The sequence below is a fragment of the Solanum lycopersicum genome, chromosome 11, assembly GCF_036512215.1.
Source record: "Solanum lycopersicum chromosome 11, SLM_r2.1".
Lineage (NCBI taxonomy): Eukaryota > Viridiplantae > Streptophyta > Magnoliopsida > Solanales > Solanaceae > Solanum > Solanum lycopersicum.
The window spans coordinates 47,321,238-47,343,585 of NC_090810.1; the positions used below are offsets into that span (position 1 = coordinate 47,321,238).

General features: G+C 34.9%; 2 protein-coding genes across 5 annotated transcripts in view; both read left to right on the top strand.

The window, feature by feature from the left end:
- Positions 1 to 1,811: 1,811 nt before the first annotated feature.
- Positions 1,812 to 3,359, top strand: LOC138339443 (uncharacterized). Its single transcript, XM_069291040.1, has 4 exons — positions 1,812 to 2,085; positions 2,206 to 2,453; positions 2,527 to 2,697; positions 2,787 to 3,359. Exons 1-4 carry the CDS (start codon positions 1,812 to 1,814, stop codon positions 3,357 to 3,359), a joined length of 1,266 nt encoding a protein of 421 aa, XP_069147141.1.
- Positions 3,360 to 12,296: 8,937 nt separating this feature from the next.
- The window catches only part of LOC101245721 (uncharacterized), a 55,109-nt gene continuing 45,057 nt past the window's right edge, over positions 12,297 to 22,348 (top strand). For all 4 annotated transcript variants that reach the window (XM_010314721.4, XM_010314723.4, XM_004250746.5 and 1 more), the window contains exons 1-5: positions 12,297 to 12,579; positions 12,692 to 12,865; positions 13,070 to 13,165; positions 13,830 to 13,899; positions 21,657 to 21,787. In XM_010314721.4, coding sequence (XP_010313023.2) covers positions 12,433 to 12,579; positions 12,692 to 12,865; positions 13,070 to 13,165; positions 13,830 to 13,899; positions 21,657 to 21,787 — 618 coding nt within the window. In that variant the 5' untranslated portion in view covers positions 12,297 to 12,432. The remainder of the gene's footprint in view (positions 12,580 to 12,691; positions 12,866 to 13,069; positions 13,166 to 13,829; positions 13,900 to 21,656; positions 21,788 to 22,348) is intronic.

The window sequence follows — 22,348 nt, forward strand, 5'->3', positions numbered from 1 at the left end:
AAAATTGGGTACTGAAAATCGACTCTCTGAACTTCGTAGAGAAATGGCAGGACGGACCGTCACAGGTGTGACGGACCGTCACAGGTGTGACGGACCGTCACAGGTGTGATGGACCGTCACAGACCCTTGGTGGAAATTTGGGTCTCTGAACTTTGCGACGACCTGCAGGACGGACCGTCGCAGGCACGACGGCCCGTCACAGGTTGCGCAATCCCAATCCGGGTCGGATTTCTTAATACGTTTTAAGGGACGTTTGTGACTATTCTTGCCTTAATTATAAAGTTAGTGGGTTAATGTTAATAAGTCTAATTACTTGGGGGTTAAAAGAAGTAACCTTAAGTTAATTAGTGGGGCATTATTGCCATCTTTTATTCTTAATTATATACTAATTAGGGTAAAAGAAAGAGGGTTTGAATAAGAAAACAGAAAAAACAAGAAGGGAGAGAGAGAGAAACGATCGAGAGAAGAGGAAAGCACCAAGCTTTGAGGATTAACTTGCTTGATTTCAATTCTTCGGTGGAGGTAGGTTATGGTTTTCATGCTATTCGTAGTAAACTCTTAATAGCGAATGATATGTGTTAGTAGTATTGTAAACCTTCTATATGCTTAATTGTATGCTTGCATGAATGCTGTGATTATGTAACTGTAAATGCTGCATGCTAAGGATATTAGTTGATTTTATGATATTGCTTAATACATACTATTTTCTATTTTGAGTTGGCCGATGATATCTACTCAGTGCCCGTGTTTTGTACTGACCCCTACTTTTATTGTTTTCTTCTTATTTATTTGTGGAGTGCAGCAAACGTGCCGTCATCTTCAACTCAACAGTAACTCAAGCCAGTCTTACTACATCGGAAATTCAGGGTGAGCTAATGCTTCTAGCTTGGACTGGATCTTCTTCTTCAAGTCTTGATGCCTTGAACTTCCGGCATGGACTAGCTTCTTATGTATTTTTAGCTTCTTAGAATACTCTTAGTTTAGTAATTTGATTATAGATGTTCTTGTGATGATGACTTCCAGATTTTGGGAATAATAATAGTTATTGATTTTATTAATGAGTTTAAGTCTTCCGCATTACTTTATGTTGATATTACCTTGAAATGTTAAGGTTTAGATGGGTTGGTTCGCTCACATAGGAGGGTAAGTGTGGGTGCCAGTCGCAACCCGTTTTGGGTCGTGGCAGTTATAATTGAAGAGGATTTGAATGGGCAACAACTAGAGTGTTTAGTGGAGGTTTTGAAGAGGTTCAAACGAGCCATTGGTTAGACTATTACGGACATTATTAGGATTCCTCTCTGTATTTATTCAAACAAAATCCAACTCATGCCCGATCAAAAACCAAGTATTGAGCACCAAAGAAGGTTGAATCCACCTATTCAAGAGGTAGTGAAAAGTGAGATCATCAAGTCCTTCGATTTTGGAGTCATTTATACTATTGCAGAGAGTAGTTGGGTGTGCCCTGTTCAATGCGTGCCTAAAAAGGGTGGGATGATAGTGGTGCCAAATGAGAGGAACAAGCTTTATCCAATGTGTCCAGTGACCAGATGGAGAGTTTATATGGATTACCAAAAGTTGAATGTGTGGATTGAGAAGGCCCATTTCCCCATGACCTTTATGGATCAGATGTTAGACAGACTCGCAGGCAAAGGGTGGTATTGTTTTATTGATGGCTACTCGGGTTACAATCAAATCTCTATTGCCCTTGAGGATTAAGATAAGACTACTTTTACTTGCCCTTATGGAACATTCGCATTGAAAAGGATTTCATGTGGGTTATGTAATGCATCGCCCCCTTTCCACAATGTATGATGTCGAAATTCTCCGATATGGTGGAGGACACTATTGAGTTGTGTATGGATGATTTTTCTGTGGTTGGCAATTCATTTGATCGGTGTTTGAGTCATTTGGTGGAAGTGATCAAAAGATGTGAATATTTTAATTTGGTGCTTAATTGGGAAAAATGTCACTTTATGGTGAAAGAAGTCATAGTGTTGGGCCATCGCATCTTGGAGAAGTGGATAGAGGTTGATCGAGCTAAAGTTGAAGTGATAGAGAGGCTTCCTCCACCCATCTTTGTAAAAGGTGTGAGAAGTTTTCAAGGCCATACGGGCTTTTATCGGAGGTTTATTAAGGATTTTTTGAAAATTGCACATCTTTTGTGCAAACTACTTGAGAAGGAATGTAAGTTTTATTTCAATTAAGCCTCTCTGAAAGCATTTGGAGAGTTGAAGGAGAAATTTGTGTCCGCGCCCATTATTATTTCCCCGGATTGGAGTAAGCCATTTAAGGTGATGTGTGATGCTAGTGGGGATGCTCGAAGCTCATACGAACTACATGGTAACCGAACAGGAGCTTCTTGCAGTGGTGTTTGCATTCAAAAAAAATTCTCCTATTTGCTTGGTACGAGGCTTATAGTGCATACAGACCATTCCGCTTTGTGGTACTTGATGGTAAAAAAGGATGTGAATCCAAGGCTAATTAGATGGGTATTATTGCTACAAGAGTTTGACTTCGAGGTGAAAGATAGTCTGGGGGACTGAGAATCAAGTGGCAAACCATTTATCTATATTGGAGGATGAAGCTATGCGAGAATTAGGTGAAAAGGCTGAAATTGATGACGCATTCCCAGACGAACATATATTGGCCTCTTCCCATGATTTGATCCCATGGTTCGCAGGATTCGCGAATTATCTGGCAAGTGATATAGTTCCATTTTACTTGTCTTTCCATCAAAGGAAGAAGTTTATGTATTATGTGAAAATATCTTTTGGGATGAGCCTTAGTTATACCGGAGTTGTACAGATGGGATTATTCGACGTGGTACACCAGAATTTGAGATGTTGAGTGTTCTGGAGGCATGTCACTCCTCGCCTGTGGGTGGGCACTATAGTGGTATCCGGACTACGCATAAGATCTTGCGCTGTGGTTACTATTGGCCAACCATTCACCAAGATGCTCATGAGATCGCCAAAACATGTGATTGGTGCCAACGAGATGGAGGAATTTTAAAGAGGCAAGGGCTACCTTTAAATCCTATTTGGGTGATTGAATTATTTGATGTATGGGACATTGATTTTATGGGTCCGTTTGTGAGTTTTCATGGGATGGAGTATATACTTGTGGAGGTTGACTATGTGTCAAAATGGGTGGAAGCAATAGCACTTCCTAACAATGAAGGGAATAGTGTCACCGCGTTCTTGAAAAAGAATACCTTCTCCAGATTTGGCACACCTAGGCCATTATTAGTGATGGTGGCTCTCTCTTTTGTAATGAATTGTTCAAAGGGTTGTTTGAGAAATATGGGGTTCGCCATAATGTGGCTAATCCTTATCATCCACAGACTAGCGGACAAGTAGAGGTGTCCAATAGAGAAATCAAGCAAATTCTGGCAAAAAGGTGAATGCTGATAGAACAGATTGGTCAAGGAGACTTGATATGCTCTTTGGGCCTACTGCACTGCATACAAGACTCACATAAATATGTCTCTATACCATAAATATGTCGAGTTAGAGCACAAACCAAGTGGGCAATAAAGAAACTAAAGATGGATTTGAACGAAGCGGCAGAACAAAGATTAAATGGGTTGAATGAGCTTGATGAGTTTTGCCTCAAGGCCTATGAAAGTTCAGCCATCTACAAAGAGAAGATGAAAAAGTATCACGACCAAAGGACTGAAAAAAACCAAATTTGTGGTTAGTGATTTGGAGCTTCTACTCAACTCTAGGGTACGCTTGTTCCCGGGCAAACTCAAGTCCAAGTGGAATCAGTCATTCCTCATCAGTAAAGTGTTTTCACATAGAGTGGTTGAGTTGGAGAACAAGGAGGGTGCAAATTCACATTCAATGGTCAAAGAATAAAGATCTACCTGGGGCATGCAGAGAGTGCCCATGAAGTGGTTGAGGCCTATCACCTTGATGAAGTCTGAGTAATCAAGGAGCCTGCATCGTGCAGTGACGTTAAATCAAGCACTTCTTCGGAGGCAACCCAAGGGTTATACTCTAACCAACAATACATTATATTTTCTTTGTAGCAACAGTCGTATTTTCTTGTTTCATTTTGTTTTTTTCTTATTTCTTAGAACTCATATAAGAACTCTAAGGTATAACCTTGGTGATCATACTAATACCTGCATCATTAATACCTTTAGGCGAGGGAGGGGTTGATTGATTAGGAGAATCTTCGTCATCAGAAGTAGCAATCTCTTTTTCTTTAAGAGAGACTTCAGCGTCCTTAAAAAATTGTTTTGCTAAAGCATTAATTTCGATTTTGTTAAGTCTTGACTTAACTTCTCGAACTTTTTCTTTGAGAGAGTTTATTTCTGTTCGAAGATCATTAATAGAAGGTTCTTCCTTCTTGTCATAAATCTTTTGCATGATTTGTTTCATGCTAAAAGGGACTACATTCTTTGTAATCTCTTTCTCCTTTTGCTAAGTGACAAGCTTTTGAAGTTCCAGAAGATAGCTTCTCCGAGCATCATCATCTTTGATGTTCTCAATGGTAGCAAAAAGGATTTCTGCAGAGTCTTCAGAGAGAACTCTAATAGATTGATGGTCACAATGACAAAACGCTCCTTGACAATTGCATTCTTGTCCACTGTCTTGAGCATTGTCTTGAGCAACATTGAGAAATTCATCGTCCTCGGTTTCTTCTTCTTCTTCTTTAGAAGACGAATCTGTTTCTTCTTCGTTTAATATAGACAGAAACTTTTCTTTAGTTTCTTCGTCTATTTGAAGAAGATTGATCTTCTTTCCCTTTTTCTTATTTCTAGGACATTCAGGAGACTTGTGTCCTGTCTTTCCACAAGTCCAACACTTATCTTCGTGAGAAGTTTTCTTACTTCTCTTATCCTTAGAATATCCTTTCTTTCTTGAGGATCTTCTCTTAGGAGCTTATTTTCCCGATCGCTCTTCTTTGGAAATCCTTTTTGCAGAAGGGGGTTTTAAACTAGGGAATCCAAAGTCTTGGCAAAAACTTCCAAGCTCATTACTTGAGAATTTTTTATCCTTAGTGTATGTATCCACATACCAAGCTTTTTTCAAAGCATGCTTAGGGCTTGTCCACCACTTATTAATCCTTTTTAAGTCAGGAGTAAACTTGTCGGCTGACTTAATAGTTCCTATAGAATCCTTTTTCTTATAAGAAGGAGCTTTCATTTCACTAGGAGTAGGACTACCCACGAAAGAAGAGTCATAATAAACTTTGGGAATGGTTTGGGTGAAATCAACCCCACGGAATTTACCATGTAGTTCGGAAACCTCAGCAGTTTCATATAAATCTTCATCTCCCTCCCGGGTTTTTGAAGTAGAAGGTTTAGCCATAGACAATCTCTTACTGAAAGACTCTAGGCTGAAAGAATTGGATCTATGAAACTTAAGGTTAACAGATCCACCTAAAAATTGCAGAATACTTTCAAGAGAAGACCTAGAGGGTTGAAGAGGAAGAGGTTCGGTGATGGATTCAAATTTCCAGCTTTCGTCGGAAAGGATCTCATTCCACTTTAACATCCTAGGCACAAAAGTAGTGTTATGCTCTTGGTTTGATTCCATAAGCATAGCAACACCTTTAGACTAGAGTTAATTGCCTTTGGGGCAATAGTGGTCTTCATTATCTTGTAATATACCCGATATATTATAGCTAAATCTCTGGTTCCAAGCTTGTTGTTCATGTTCTTGGTTTTGACATTAAGAGTCAGAGTATCAAGAATATTGGGGTCTTCAATTTCCACAGAGAAGTTAGGGTAACAATTGAAGTAAACCGGCCCCTGAGCAAGATTACTCTCTAAGATTCCTAATAAAGAATCATCAACATTGAGAAGTCTAGCATCTCTAAGCATTAAACAAATAGGAATATTTAAACCTTTACGGAAGAGGGGTTTCACAGCAACCTGTACAAGACCAATATGAAGGAATTTAAATTCCTTTCTATACATGTCAATGTCAGCAGCAATTAACAATTTACTAGTTTGTAAAGAACTATTAATTGCAGAAGTAGATTCACAAGTTTTTATATTAAAACTTTTAAATATATTAAAATTACCTATTTGGTAAATCTTATTAATAGGTTCTTTTGGAATAGACCAATTTTGTAAACACACGTCTTCTTTAGATATAGAACAATTAACAGAGTTAACAATATTGTTGCTATTCATGAGAATAAATAGTTGTCTTTTAGGCATGAAAGAATGTCAAGGATAAGGCAAGAGTTTAAGAATAATTTTAACAAAGATTATCAAACTAATAAAAGATTAAATTTGCTCTTAATTTTACTATGATTTAACAATTAAATTGTCCTTGGAAGTTACTCAACTTTTGTCACGCATGTTGGATATTACAAGTCTTTGGCAAGTCTTATTGTAGGACGGATCACCAAAAGATCGGTTGCCTGTCCCCCTGGGTCTTACTGGACTTACAATGATCTAGTTTCAGGCTATCAAAATCCTTAAGCCGGAGATTAATCGGCATACTCAAACTTATGCAGAGACTAAACCTCAACATGATAAAAGGAAACCATGGCCTTTAACATGCTTCAATCAAAAGTTAACTTAAGAATCAAATATAATAAATCATAAGCTGGATAATTACTGTTAAAATTAGTCTATCATCTCACTTATCACATGATTTCTCCACATTCTTTATTGAAATAAATGTTTTTAACGCACTTAAGTATTCGATCTAAAAAAGAAAATATTTATTACAAAAAAAATAATTATTAAACTTCTAGAATAAATTTTTGGATCATTTTTGTATTTTTTATTTTTTACAATTCTTAATGACGTCAAAATTAAGTGCATCATTTTTAAACATAATTTCTTTTTTGAATTTGTTAACCTTAGTTGTCAAATAGATGAGGGTAATGGGACTTCATGTCAGCCTCGGCCTCCCATGTTGGACCCTCAACTAGCTAATTTTTCCATAACACCTTTACGGAAGTCACCTCTTTGTTCCTTAACCTACTTACTTGTCTATCAAGGACTTCAATCAAAACCTCCTCATAAGAGAGGTTTTATTGAACACCTAGACCTTCAATAGGAAGAATGTACTTGGGATCACCGATACACTTCTTAAGCATGGATGGAAACATGGAATACCTGATGAAGCGACGTCAATTCACTAGTTAACTTCAACTCGTATGCAACCTTACCAACTCTTTACAAGATTTTATAGGGACCCACATAACGAGGACTCAACTTTCCTTTCTTGCCAAATCTTATCCCCCCCCCCCCTTTCATAGGTGAAAGTTTTAGATACACCTTATCACCTTCTTCAAATTCTAAATCTATTCTCCTATGGTCGGCATAAGACTTTTGCCGACTATAGGTTGTTTCCAAGTGATTCCTTATCATATGAACTTTCTCCAAAGTGTTATAAATCAAGTTGAGACCCTAAAGTAAAGACTCATCCACTTCAAACCATCCAATTGGAGATCTCTCCTTCCATACAAGGACTCAAAAGGAGCCATTGATATAGATGAATGGTAATTATTATCATAGGAAAACTCAACCAAAGGCAAGTGTTTATCCCAATTCCCCTTGAAGTCAATTATACAAGCTCTAAGAATATTATCAAGGGTTTTAATAGTATGTTTCGCTTGACCATCCGTTTGGGGATGAAAAGCGGTGCTTAGCTTCACCTTGGTACCCAACCCTTTTTTAAACGACCTCCGAAACCTAGAGGTGAATTGTGAACCCCTATCTGATGTGATGGATAATAGAATACCATGGCGACACACAATTTCATCTATGAAGATCTTTGCATAATCCTCCGTCGAGTAGGTGGACTTGATGGGAAAAAATGAGCAGATTTGGTCAACCTATCCACGACCACCCATAAAGAATCATGTTGCTTTTGTGTCCGTGGAAAACCTACCACAAAATCCATATTTATGTCTTCCCATTTCAGTGTTGGAACTTGGATTCTTGGAGTTAACCACCCGCCTTTTGGTGTTCGGCTTTCGCTTGTTGGCAATTGGGACATTTTGCCACAAATTTCGCTATGTCCCTTTGATTTTGATTCACAATACAAAATGAATATATATATATTTATCAATGTTATTTATGTGATTTATATTTTGCAGGAAGTTTGCTTCAACATAGTTAGTACTATATAAACACTGCCCTTTTGTTTTACTAGAGGGATATGAGGTACCACTATTCTAATGAAGTAAGTCGTTTTATCCTAAGAGGGAGCATTTCATAACCTTGAGTACTTGAGAAAAATAATTTGATGATATAATAATTATTTTGTTACTTAATAGATACATTAGTATGTAATGTTTCAATATAAATTAACTTGATATAGTCTTAATTCATTTGTTTTTTAAACAATTTCTCTTGTGATGTAGATATATGCTTCTGAATATCTTTTTCCAAAATTTAGAGAATTGTTAGGATTTATTTTTGATGCTCAAGACAAAAAAATGAGTGCAATTATCAATGTTACTTATGTGATTTAGATTTTCAGGAAGTTTGATTTAAAATAGTTAGTACTATATAAACATTGCCATTATATTTTACTTATTTACTAGTATTTTCTTAATATTTTAGTATTTTAGAAGAAGAAAAATTCATATGACTTGTAATAACCAGTTGAAATTAGTATTGGTTTAATTTTTATTATTTATTTAATACCAAATTTTATGAGATACATATTTTCATTAATGTAAATATGTATGTATATTTTGATAGGTATCTATGTTTAAACTAGATATCATGAGTCCGCGCCAGCGCAGGCCCAACGCATGTTAGTTTTTTCTCCCAGTTTATGTGACACAAATGAAATTTGAAAAAATGAACTAACATTTTTATGTGTTTTCTAAAAAAAATATTTTAGATTGTTAATTTATGTACCTTTTATATCATTTTCGAATAATATTTGTTACTCCATTTTTTTTAAATTTTATGTGTTACAAGCGATTTTAGGAAAGTGAACGAAGTTTGTTATTTGATTCTCACATATTTTTAGTTATTATTTTACTGTAATTCATAGTACTTTTTAGTTCTTACATTATTTTCAAACAATATATGTAACCTTTTTTTCCCCAATAATTATAAGGGAGTCAACCAAATTTCATTATGTTTTTTAACTATGTTTTTCTAAAAATATCTTAAATTGGTACATTGCGATTTTAAGCTTCTTTTTTAATGTAATTTTCAAATATGTAACAAATTACAAATTAAAACGAAGAATTAAAATTTTCAAATAATTATATTTCTATATTAAAATGTTCAAATCTTTAAAACTCCGCATATATACACAAATTAATAGAAGGAAGCCAAATAATTTTTAATAAAAATAATAATATATGAAAGCTCATTTCAATAATAACCCATATATATTTCTTTTTTATATATGACTCCCTCCTTTTCGATTTATATGAACTTATTTTTATTTCATTTCAAAAAGAAAATAACTTTTGAATTTTAATTTTTTTATATAGCATATTTAAGATCATAAAATTAAAAAAAATTCAATACATAAAATTTATATATACATCTAAATTTTAATTTTAATTTGAAATAATACACAAGTACCCCCTCAACCTATACCCGAAATCTCATAGACACACTTATACTATACTAAGGTCCTATTACCCTCGAACTTACTTTATTAATAATTTTCTACCTCTTTTGGCCTATGTGGCACAATCTTGTGGGTCCAACGCTAATTAACTTTTTTTTTCAAGCTAGTGCCACGTAGACCGAAAAGGGGTAGAAAGTTACTTATAAAATAACTTCAGGGGGTAATTGGACCTTTATATCGTATAAGTGTGGCTCTGGAATTTCGGGCATAGATTGAGGGGGTACTTATGCATTTTCCCTTTTAATTTCGATAGGTTCCACCTAATATTATACTTGATACATAATTATTAAGAGCTAAGTGTAATCATTATTTATTACTTTCATATAATAAATCGATATTACAATAACTCATAAAAATGAAGAACTAACAAAAATGAGGTAATACTAATAATAATAACTAAAGATGTTTCTAGAACTATTTAAGTTTCTTATTATCATTCTTGGTAGATTTTTGCTTGCATGAAGTTACATTTTTACCTTTGATCATCATTAATTTTATATATAGAAAGATGTTTCTAGAATTATGTATTCTTGATGCATTTTATTCTTGGTCATCTTTAATACAAATATATCATCCTATTCATTTTTATTTGTAAAGTTACTTTTTAACATCTTTTTCTTTAATTTCAATCTAATATATATTATTAATTTTATCACAATAATTTATTTTCAAGTATATTAATTAGAGCATAAATAAAGATTGAAATAATTGGTTCATGATATTTTTATATGAAAAGTAGGTTTTTTTTATAAACATAATAAATATCACAATAACTCACAAAAGAAAAGAAAAAGAGAGTGAAGTAATAATGAAATAAGTTAATGGTAATAACAATAACTTAAGATGTTTCTAGAACTATTTAATTTTTTTGTTATCATTCTTGATAGATTTTTGTTAGCATGAAATTACATTTTTGCCCTTGATCAGTATTCACTTTATATATATAGAAAGATAATTCTAGAATTATTTATTATATGTCATCCTAATGCATCACTCTCTTGGTCGTCCTAATTCATCATTCTTCTATATAGTAGTAAAAAAAATTTATACACACAAATTGGTTATCAAAGAGAAAATAGGACTAAATAATGTTTTTTTACACAAACAAGTCAAATTGTATATATAAATTGTAGTCCAGAAATTGAAAATTCATCAATTTATGAAAAAATATGAAAGAAGAGCACTGAAGATACAAAAAAATTCAGAAGAGAAAAAGACACTTACTAGAGAAGAAACTGAGACAACAATGAAGAGTGAGCATTGATGGAAAGAGAGAAGGTCTCTTTGTTTGTGTCTGAAGTGTAATTCTAGAAAATTCCTATTTAAAGTCATATAGGTAGATATTATTTAATGGTAAAAGACACTTTTACCCTTAGTCATTCTTGGACTTCTCTTTCTAGAAAATTCTCTTTTAGTGTTTGATAGTTAGTTAGTAGACATTAATAGTAAAAGACTATTTTACCCTTGGTCGTACTAATTCATCACTCTTCTAAATAGTTATAGTAAAAGACTATTTTACGTTTGGTCGTCCTAATTCATCATTCTTCTATATAGTATAGAGTAATTTTTTTAGTGTGGTGATATATAGTTTGTAGATATCATTTAGTTGTTAAAGACTATTTTTCCTTGGTCGTCCCAATTCATCATTCTTCTATATATTAGTAAAAAGAATTCATACATATAAATTGGGTATCAAAGAGAAAATAGAACTAAATAATGGTTTTACACAAACAAGACAAATTGTATATATAAATTGTGGTCTAGAAATTGAAAATTACTCAATTTATGAAAAAATATGAAAGAAAAGTAGTGAAGATAAAAATTCAGAAGAGAAAAAGACACTTACTGAAGAAGAAACTGAGACGACAATGAAGAGTGAGCATTGATGGAAAGAGAGAAGGTCTCTTTATTTGTATCTAAAGTGTAATTCTAGAAAATTCCTATTTATAGTTATATAGGTAGATACTATTTAGTTGTAAAAGACACTTTTACCCTTGGTCATTCTTAGGCTTCTCTTTCTAGAAAATTCCCTTTTAGTGTGTGATAGATAGTTAGTAGAGATTAATAGTAAAAGACTATTTTACCTTTGGTCGTCCTCTTTACCACTCTTCTATATAATAGTAATATAGTAAAAGACTATTTTACTCTTGGTCGTTCTAATTCATCACTCTTCTAAATAGTAGAAATTAAAGTATTTTATATGTCAAAAATGTATTCCAAATTAACGAGAGTTTTTAACTTCAAAATATATTATTTTATAATGTTCCAAGTTCTTATTTTTAAAAAATAACTCACAATAAATGCGAAAATATGTGAATATATATAATATAGTCGTTTGCTTCACATTATCATATGACATCTAAACAAGTTAACGTAGAATACACATGCATAGTACATCTGGTTAAATGACAAGAGAAATGCAAAACAAATACTATTGGTAGGGTAATATTAGTGATATAAGACTAATTACATGATTGAACTTCATCAAATTGAAATAAACATATACATTTATTGAATTCAACTAATATATTTTTTGAAAAATCATTTTCATTTTCTTAAATTTCGTGCTAAATCAAACTAGATCACTCATTTTAAATCCAAAAAAATATGATATTTTGGTAAGCTAATTATTCAAATCTTCACTTAATTAATTAAGTATAAATATATATATATATATATATATATATATATTTATTTATTTATTTTAAATAAAAAAGTAAAACCCTGAGCTTGTTGGCTGGCAGGTGGTGGTTGCTCATAAAACCTTGCGCCGTGACACTTTGCTATCAAATTCGAACGAAGAAAAGCGCGGGTTGGAAGTATTGGTTTGCTAGGGTTTCTACTTACTCCAATGGCCACAACTACAGAAGCTAATGATGAAGCTTCAAGAAGAAGCACCACCAAGATTGTTGATGCTTCGCTTTGGTGGGACCCCTTCCCTCAGTTGCTCGCTGAACTCGAATCTGTTTCTCCCTACTCTGACCTCCCTTCTCCTCTGGTAATTAAAATCATAGGGAAATGGTTTTTGGTGGTACTGAAATTTGCATTAGAAAATCAATGTTCTGCTATGTAGTTCCTACAGCTCTTAATATCTTATTTTAATTACTCAGGAAAAGAAGATAAAGGAAAACCATGCATGGTTTCTGGACACAGTTTCACTATTTAAGCCACCTAACCTGAAATCAAGGGAGGCTTTAGATGCTAGCCGACTGAAGATTGGTCTACACCAGATTACTGTAGAAACTGATAAAAAAGAAGCAGCCGTGAAAATTAGTTCTGCTTTGGTAAAGCTCTACTTTTTCTGGACCATATGCAATGTGCGGTACTCAAATCATATTGTTGTGTGGTTGGGCTGTAGTAGTTTTTCAATGCTGAAAGTTGTTTTATTCTAACTTTTTTCTGTTTGACATGGATCACCATTACTATTATTCTACATGATGCCTATTTAGTTAATTGTTGGAAAGGGCTAAATCCTCATATTTTTGCAGTGTTTGGATGAGGTGCAGTCATATATTCTTGTTGATAGAACCATTGATCAAAAATGTATTGTTGCTGATGGTGTATTTCGCGAGCTTCCTCATTTGGTTGGTGACAAAATTCCCTTGCTCTTTCATTCTCTAATGCTACTCATACTATATTTTGGAGAAAACAGTTTTCATTAATATTGAGTGGAAGAACAAATTCTAGCTTGACGCTTCGCCTCCGGGGCTTAGTTCAGTGCCTAAGGTTGAGGACTTGTAAGGTCACATACTTGAGCTCTGCGCCATGTGAACTAAGCTTGATATTTAAGTGGAGAAGGGAAGAGGGGGGTAGGGTTGGCCCCAAACAGATTTCTCAGTCATCAGAAAAAGAACTTCTAGCTCATTGAGGTATAAATAGGAAACATGTATATATCTATCCCCACTGCTAACGCCCACGCCCACGCCCACGCCCACGCCCACGTCCACGTCCACGCCCACGCCCACGCCCACGCCCACGCCCACGCCCACACCCACACCCACACCCACACCCAAGCCCCACCCAAGTCCTGCAGTATTGAGAATTTAGGCGAACAAAGTGACACATGGTAATTTACTTCAACAGTGGTCCTTGTTGGTCCAGTCGTGCCTTTGCAACAAAGTACACACTTGAAATTTAATTTTAATAATGTAGTAGTGCCTTATTCATATTGTTGAACTATTTGTTGCAGGAGATGTTTGTACAAGTTCTCTTTTGTTTCATTTTTTTCTTTTTATTGTTTTTATCCAGGTTATGCTTCAGTATTATTTGGAACGACAATGTTTAATGAAGTGCACACGTCATATAATTATGCAAGCTTGTGAGTCTTTCTTCTAGTTTGTTGTTACTTATTGCATAGTTAATTTTAAACTGCTGTAATAGGAGGTGCACAGGTTCTGCACTGTCCTTGCAGTGTTTCATATATGGGTTATGCTTTTTAACAATATTTGGCAATTTTCTAGGCTGAAATATTTAGTTGAGACTATTAATTTGAGCTCCAAATTTTGTATATCAATTGTAGCCAGATATTTTAGGGTCATTTTAATGAAATCTTTGTTCATTGTGCTGCTACACTGTGATGTGAAAATGCTAAGAAGCACGTTGATGTTGTTCTAAACTTAGTTCTGGTGTTGTTGAAGGTGAAAATGGAGCAAAGTGCAATCAAAATGCGAGTTAGTTTAAGAAAGGCGGAGAAGAACAAAATAAATAGAAAGAAAATATATGTAATGCAAGAAAATACCTATAGTTGCAAATATATTAATATAACCACTTACGCTTGCTGTAAATAGTTTGACACCTTCTTTGTTTGATATTAATGATACGATATTTGATTTTATCAAAAATAAAAAAGATCAAAAGGTACAATCAAGTGAAGTATGCTTATCTTTTAATCAAGACAATCAAGTGAAAAATGTTAAGTAAAAATCATGTCAATCAAGTTCAAAAATCATTTGATGATTTTGATTTGGATGCAATGATGTAGTTTTATATTTTTAAATTATATTTATAAACAAGTTAACAACAAAAATAATAACAACTATGCCTTAATCCTAAACAAATTATGATCAATTCTATGAAAAATTATTGAACATGTTCCCAATTTAAATTTATCTCAGTCCAATATAGTACAAAATAATAATAAAAAGTACGAGAAGTTCTGCATATTATATTGGCATAAGAATCTCTGAGCTAAAACTGCTAGAAAGCATAGGGCCTAGAGTAAACATAATAACTTGCATAACAATTATGGAGAATGTTCATTTGTCTAAAGTGGATAAGATGGGTGAAACCAGGGAGCATTAAAAGAGTCCTGAACAGATGGAATAGAGATGACAATGCTTCTGATAAGGAGAAGACATGGAAACTTGTCCCAGCATGTATTTGGTGGACAATCTGGAAAGAGAGAAACAACAGGAGTTTTGAAATGGGTAGAATAGCTTACAGAAGATCAAGATGAATTGCTTAGCTCTTTTCTATTTTAAGTTAGACCCCCAAAGAATATGGATTCAAATCTGGTGTAAATAAGATATATTAAACAGGATAGAAGACATCTTTGATATGGTAGATTCTGTTTTCTCTGTAAGTTGTAACACTTTTGAAGGGGAACTACACTTATGTTGTAATATACTGTGGATATATAGACTAAAGTTACCACTTTAAAAAAAACATGACTAAAAAATATATTCCCAATTAATAGGTATCACATGTATAAACTGTCATCCCCTACACCCTATCATTCGCTAAGTCTGCAGATTGTAGGTCTTTCAATGCTAAAACTATAATTTTTTTGTGGTGACTAACATTCATAAGAAAAAACGTCTGCACAAATCTTTTTTTTTTAAAAGGAAAAAGGTTTGCAGGAAACTTAACATATTATTGTTGTTAGCTGTACTTATTGTTTAATGCTAGCTCTTTTGTCATTCAAGACAAAATCGTGGATGATAAATCGAACCTTATTGCTTGCATTTAACTGTTGTCAAAGTGTGGGAAGTGTCCAACTTGCAATGAACTTGAATTCAAGCTTAAGCGCACCACAAACCTTCAAGGACGCAATTTAGTTTTTCCTTGATTTTTATCATGCACTCTTTCATGCTAGCTTTTTGGAACACTCAAGTGTTCAATTATACTTTCTGAATAGTATAACATATTAGCGTGATCCCACACGTGTGGTCTGGGGGATTCAACTCAAGAAAAGCGTTTTCAGAAGTAGGTTTGACAAATACAAGAGCAGAAGTTACAATGAAAATACTTTATAAAAGGAAAGTATTGACAACAAAAATAGTAAAGATAACTCAAGTAAAAGAAATAACAAGGATACAATTGGAGAATAAGATAATACTAATAGTAATGCAAATGGAGTAGGCAAGGTACATTAAGCTACTACTCTCTACCTTGATTCTCTACGTAAATGCTTTCTTATTTATGGTCATGTTTTGTGTGAGCTGAAGATGTGCCATGTCATATCTAAACACCTCTCCCCAATTCTTCCCCAATCTACCTCTACTCTCTCTTTAGACCTATCAATGTCACTTCCTTACTAGGGCTTCTGTGTTATTTCATCTCCTCTTTACATGAACTATCTGAACCTCGCTTCCCGCATTTATCTACCATTGAGGCAGCTCTGACTTTGCCCCATATATCTTTATTCCTAATCTTATCTTCTCCTAGTGTTCTCACATATCCTTCTATGCATCCTCATCTCTGCTACATTCATCTTCTGCACATGTGAATTCTTGACTAACCAATACTCTGCTTCGTAAAGATTGTCGGTCTAACACCTACTCTAAAAAACTTACCTTTAAGTCTCGGTGGCACCCATCTTTGGAAGAAGATATCCCTTAAACTTGAGTAAACAATTGCTTCCATAACTTTAAATTCTACTGGTAGAATATGTGCAACAAGAATTGCTTTGATTCTTGAGTATTGTCTTAAATTTTTTACATTGATTATGTAGTGTCCCTTGTCTTGTTTTCTTTTTGATGTCTAACCCTTGTATTTGTTTGAGGGACAATATTTTGCTGTTGAGAAAAATGGTAACTCGGCAACATGGCAGCCCTATAAGAACACTTGGCGTATGTTTGGAAATCCACTAGGTAATTGGAATTGGTGTAATTACTAGGGCAACATGTCTCCAATGTCAACGCCACTCTCATAGTTTTTGAAGCCATCTCTGGACTCCATAATAACTTGCTCAAAAGTGTGATATATCTAGTAAATCAGGCGGCCAATCTAGAGGAACTTGCTAGCATACTTAGTTGCAAAACTAGGTCATTACCTACCATTATCTAGGCCTTCCCTTGGGGGCAAGCTTCAAATCCTCTGGAACTGGAATGGAGTTATTGAAAAAATTGGAGAAGAGGCTAGCCACGTGGATAATGCAATACCTCTTTAAGGGTGGTAGGCTCACTCTTATCAACAGTGTCAAGACAATATTTCTACATACTATATGTCTTCATTTCCAATACCAGGTTCAATTTTAAAGCAAATGTATAGGCTCAGAAGGAGATTTTTGTGGGAAGGCAACAACCTCACTAACAAGTTCTCTCTTGTTAAATGGCAATCAGTTACTCACCCTAAGACACAAGGAGGCCTGGGAATCAGGAATCTCAAACTCCATGATAACAACCTACTCATGAAGTGGCTTTGGAGGTATGGACAAACTGAGGTTGGGTTTTGAGAAGACGTCATCAAGGCTAAATATGACATTCAAGATCACTGGTGTCCAAAGGAAAGCACTGAACCCCATGGTGTTGGGGTCTAGAAACATATAAGTAGTTTCCAAGATGATTTTTTTTCGGGAAGTATCCTTCAAAGCTGTTAATGGAATCAAAATCAGATTTAGGCAAGACAAATGGCTTGGGAACTCTATGGTAAAACACTCTTTCTCTCCTTGCTCCAGATAGCCTCCAACAAAGAAGCAACTATAGCCCCGTACACAGACAACAACTTTTGGGCTATTTTCAAAAGGAACTTTCAGGATTGGGAGATCAATGACATCCTTCCCTCCTAGAAACTTTGGAAAGCACTACTTTGGTAGTTGAAGATCAAGATAGGATTCTTTGGGTTAATTCTAAGGAGAAGGCCTACACTGTAAAAGAATGCTACAAAAATTTGAGCTCCTAGAATGGCATTCTTCAATTTTGGCCTTGGAAATATATATGGAAAACTAGGCAGCCTCTCAGAGTATCTTGTTTCACCTGGACAGTTCTGAAGGAAGCATGCCTAACATAAGACAATCTTTGGAAAGAAGGTGTAATCCTCTGTGTCATGTGCAAGCAAACCAATGAGAGTGTTAATCACCTTTTTTTACACTGCCCTGCAGCAACTAGCCCTATGGCGGTTATCTACTCTAAGATTGACCTACAATGGGTAATGCCTTACACCATCAAGGATGCCTATGCCAGCTGGATATTGTGGAATTAACAAATCCATCAGAAAGATCTGGAGAATGATCCCATCAACAATCTTTTGGAACCTATGGAAGGAGAGAAACAACATATGTTTTGAAGGAATATCAACTTGTTTTTGCATACTCAAAGCCAAATGTCTAGTTAGTTTATTTAGTTGGCATTTTTTTGCCATGGTAAACAGTGTGGATAACTTTTTGGATTTTGTTAGTTCTCTATCTCTAGTAAAGTAGAGTAGTAGGGCACTTTTTGTCTGTTTCTCAAGTTTTTGCCAAGCTAGCTCCATATATTTTTTTTGGAGCATCTTTTTTGCACATTGGGCTTTGTGACTTTGCATCTTTTTGATGCTTTCTAATGTCATTTAATTACTTTATCAAAAAATAAAATAAAAAAAGAATAGCTTGTTGGGATGTGGTCAACATAGAAGTAGTTGCAACAGTACAAAACTTTCATGCTCAGAGTTTTTTGGAAAAAAGTTATGATGTGACATTCATATTACTGATTCCAATAAAGATTGGGGCAAAGGAGTTGAAGGACTTCAGACCCATAAGCCTTATAGGAAGCATTTACAAAATCCTATCAAAAGTTCTTACCGAAATGCTCAAGAAAGTAGTCTCCAAGTTGGTGGATGCTCATCAATTGGTCTTTATAAAAGGCAGACAAATTATGGATGCAATTTTGATTGCAAATGAGTGTGTGGATGTTAGAAAGATCAGCAAGGTCCCAGGGATCCTTTGTAAGTCAGATATTGAAAAAATTCACGATCACCTTCATTGGGATTCCTCCGAAAGACATTGGAGAATATGAGTTTTGGTGGAAAATAGATATAATGGATGAAATTCTGCATCACAACTGTGAAGTTTTCCGTTCTGATAAATAGATTTCCTTCTGGATTCTTTTCATCTCAGAGAGAGGAGAGAGAGGATTAAGACAAGGGGACCCCCTATCCCCTTTTCTCTTTATTCTGGCAATGGAAGGACTAAATGACATGCTCAGAACAACCCAAATGAAAGGATGGATAAGAGGTTTCAATGCCAACATGAATGACAGGCAGGATTACACTTCAACTTGTGGGAAAGTTTCTTTTACTCCTTGAATAAGGTGCCCAACATAAATGTGTTAGCAATATCCTTGGGGGAAAGATTGGAGAACTTCGCATGCTGTACCTAGGCATGCCCATGGGGGATAATAGCAAGTCAAAAGGCACATGGAACAATATTGTGGAGAAATGTGAGAAGAAGCTAGTGAATTGGAAAAGCAAATATTTGTCTCTAGGTAGAAGAGTTACTCTCATCAATCCCGTGTTGGATTCCATACCAACATACATGATGTCAGTTTTCCCAATGCCTGCAAATGTGATTGACAGAATGGATGCTATTTGGAGAAATTATTTGTGGCAAGGGAAGTGTGATCCTAATGAGCACAAATATCATCTTGTAAAGTGGGATGAAGTCATTCAAAGCAATAAAGTAGGGGGTCTGGGGATAAGGAATCTAAAATTGCAGAATCGAAGCCTCTTGATGAAATGGCTGTGGAGATTTGCACAAGAACTAGCACTGTGGAAGGAGACAATCAAGGCTAGGATTGGAATGGAGAGAAAATGGACTACCTACACGCCAACACAACCGTATGGACCGGAGTATGGAGGTCTATCAGAACTCAGTGGATCAAGTTTGCAAACCACCGTAAAATCAAGTCGGGAAATGGGGGAAAACGCTATTTTGAAAAGATGTGTGGTCTGGACAAGAAACTTTGAAGAACAAGTATCCTGACTTGTTCAACCTGAGCCTTAAAAAGGCATCCTCTAGAGAAATGAGAGACAATCAAAGGTGGGATCTCAGGTTTAGGAGACACTTGAACGATTGGGAAATTAACAGTGGCTGAACTACTCAATAGTCTGGAGCAATACAAAAATTTAACTCGCAATGAGGACAATCTATTTTGGCTACCAGACAAGCAAGGTAGATTTTTAGGTGGTTCAGCTTACAAGACATCACAAAGATCAGTCTCTCAGAGCAAGGTACCCTTCAAGGTTGCATGTTTCACTTGGCTACTAGCCAAACAGGCCACGCTCACCCAGGACAACCTTATGAAAGGAGGTCGTCAATTATGCTCTAGGTGCTCTTTTGTGAATGTGAGATTGAGACGATAAATCATCTCCTTCTACATTGTAGAGAGACTCTGAATTTATGGCATGACAGATTTTCATCAATTTAAGAGGCATAGGCTGGACCATGCCAAGGAGCATCAAAGAGGCTCTAGCTTGTTGGAATAGGGATGGGAATCAGTCGCGACACAGGGAGAGATAGAAGATTGTCCCAGCCTGCATTTGGTGGACTATATGCATGGTAAGGAACCAGTGGTGTTTCAAAAACAAGAGTTGCTCTCTGCAGAAACTGAAGATCAACTGTCTAGTCCTTTTCTTTTTTTGGTGTAAACACGGATATCCTCAAGAAAAGGAGGATATTCCTAGTATTTTAGATTATTTATGAAGCTTAGTACGGACACCTCTTCCTTTGTAATTTTGTTAAAAGTAATATTGGAATACTTTTCTGAGTATTCCTTTTGTTCATAATACAAGTTACCTTTTTCAAAAAAAAAGAAGAAGTAAAAAGTAATTTTGTTAAAAGTAATATTGGAATACTTTTTTGAGTATTCCTTTTGTTCATAATACAAGTTACCTTTTTCAAAAAAAAAAAGAAGTAAAAAAAATTAAAACAAGAATAAAAAAAATAAATTGAAAAGTAATCAGGTGGTAATTACACCATGTAATTACCAGCAATCACATCCTGTGAATTGTAGAGTGTAGTTACCCCCAGCCAATTACACCAATTACCTGCTGACCAAGTAATTACATGTCCTTCTAAATAGGACAAGACAATGTAATTACATCAAATCCAATTACCAGGATGTTCTTCCAAACATGCCCTTAAAGTACTTGTGCGTTGACTTGGATATTAGGCCTGATTTCAGGAGAGGCTGATGTCTTTTTGTCAACTTTTCCCTTTAATTTTCAGTTGTAAGTTATATTAGTGTAGAATGTATTCCATCAGCTTATTTTGGGATTTCTCTTGAAGTGTTCTTTAAAAGAAAAAAACAGCTTTCTACGAGATTCCATTCAAGTACTAATTGTTGCTTCTATCTCATGAAATTATTGTTTTTTGATTGGATTACAAATGAGCTGAAAAAATCTCTTTTCGAATTCACAATACAAATTTATCGTCATTTGAGACTGTTGTCATAGTATGATATTTTCAATGTTTAAATGTCGACATAGAGCTGAGAGTCCTTATCAATGATCTGTTTGATTGTTTCTTCAATCTTGTTCTTTTTTCTGACTCTTTTAGATGCTTGGCTTAGATTCCGATGTACAGATATAAATTTATTAAACATTACATCTATTTTCTTTTATTCCTTTTTGTTTCTATAACATGTCTTCACCATAATTGTTTATGCATATAAATTTATCTGAAAATTACATCTATTATCTTTTATTACTTTTTGTTTCTATAACATGTCTGTACCATACTTGTTTGTGCACACACATTTGTTTGAAAATTACATATATTTTGCTTTGATTACTTTTTGTTTCTATAACATCTCTCCACCATACTTGTTTATGCGTTATATAAATTCATGTATTACTTATCTTATTCGTCTCCTAATGCAGTATATATCGCGACAAGATCTCAAGATGCGTTTATTGTAGATGAGGCACAGAAATTGATTTCTGATGGACTGGACAGGAAATTCTTTTCTGTCCTGCAGGAGAATCTACACTCTAACTTTCCTGAGAACATGGTAAACTATGTTTTGTATTTGGTGTTCCGGATTGAGTTTGTGTGACTTCAACTCAGGATGTGGTGATCAAAAGTGCTGGGCGAGTTTGTTCATGCATGGGATGGGCTTTAAGGGATTGGATGATTTGACAAGTCTCTGAAGTGGCTAATTTAAGAACTTAATACAGAAACAACAACATACCTAGTGAAGTTCCATTAAGTGGTTTTGGAGAGGGTAGAGTGTACGCAGACATTACCACTACCTCGTTGAGGTAGTGAGACTGCTCCTCTGCTCATTTAAGAACTTAATGATAGATAGTTATGGATGTATGAGCCACTAGGAGTGGTTTCTTGGCCTTTGATTCGCACTAAGAGAAGGAAAACAAGAATAAATGTGTGAGTTATTGGAGAGGAAGGAATACGAGAGTGAAACTTCACCTTCGAAGGGGACTTCTTCTGCACAATCACCCAATTTTGATAATCCCCTTTCTACTAATAAGATAATCATATACATACTTGTGTATTAGAAAGGAATACATTTTTATCTATCAAAGAGAAAGGAAAAAAGAAAGGTGTGCACTGT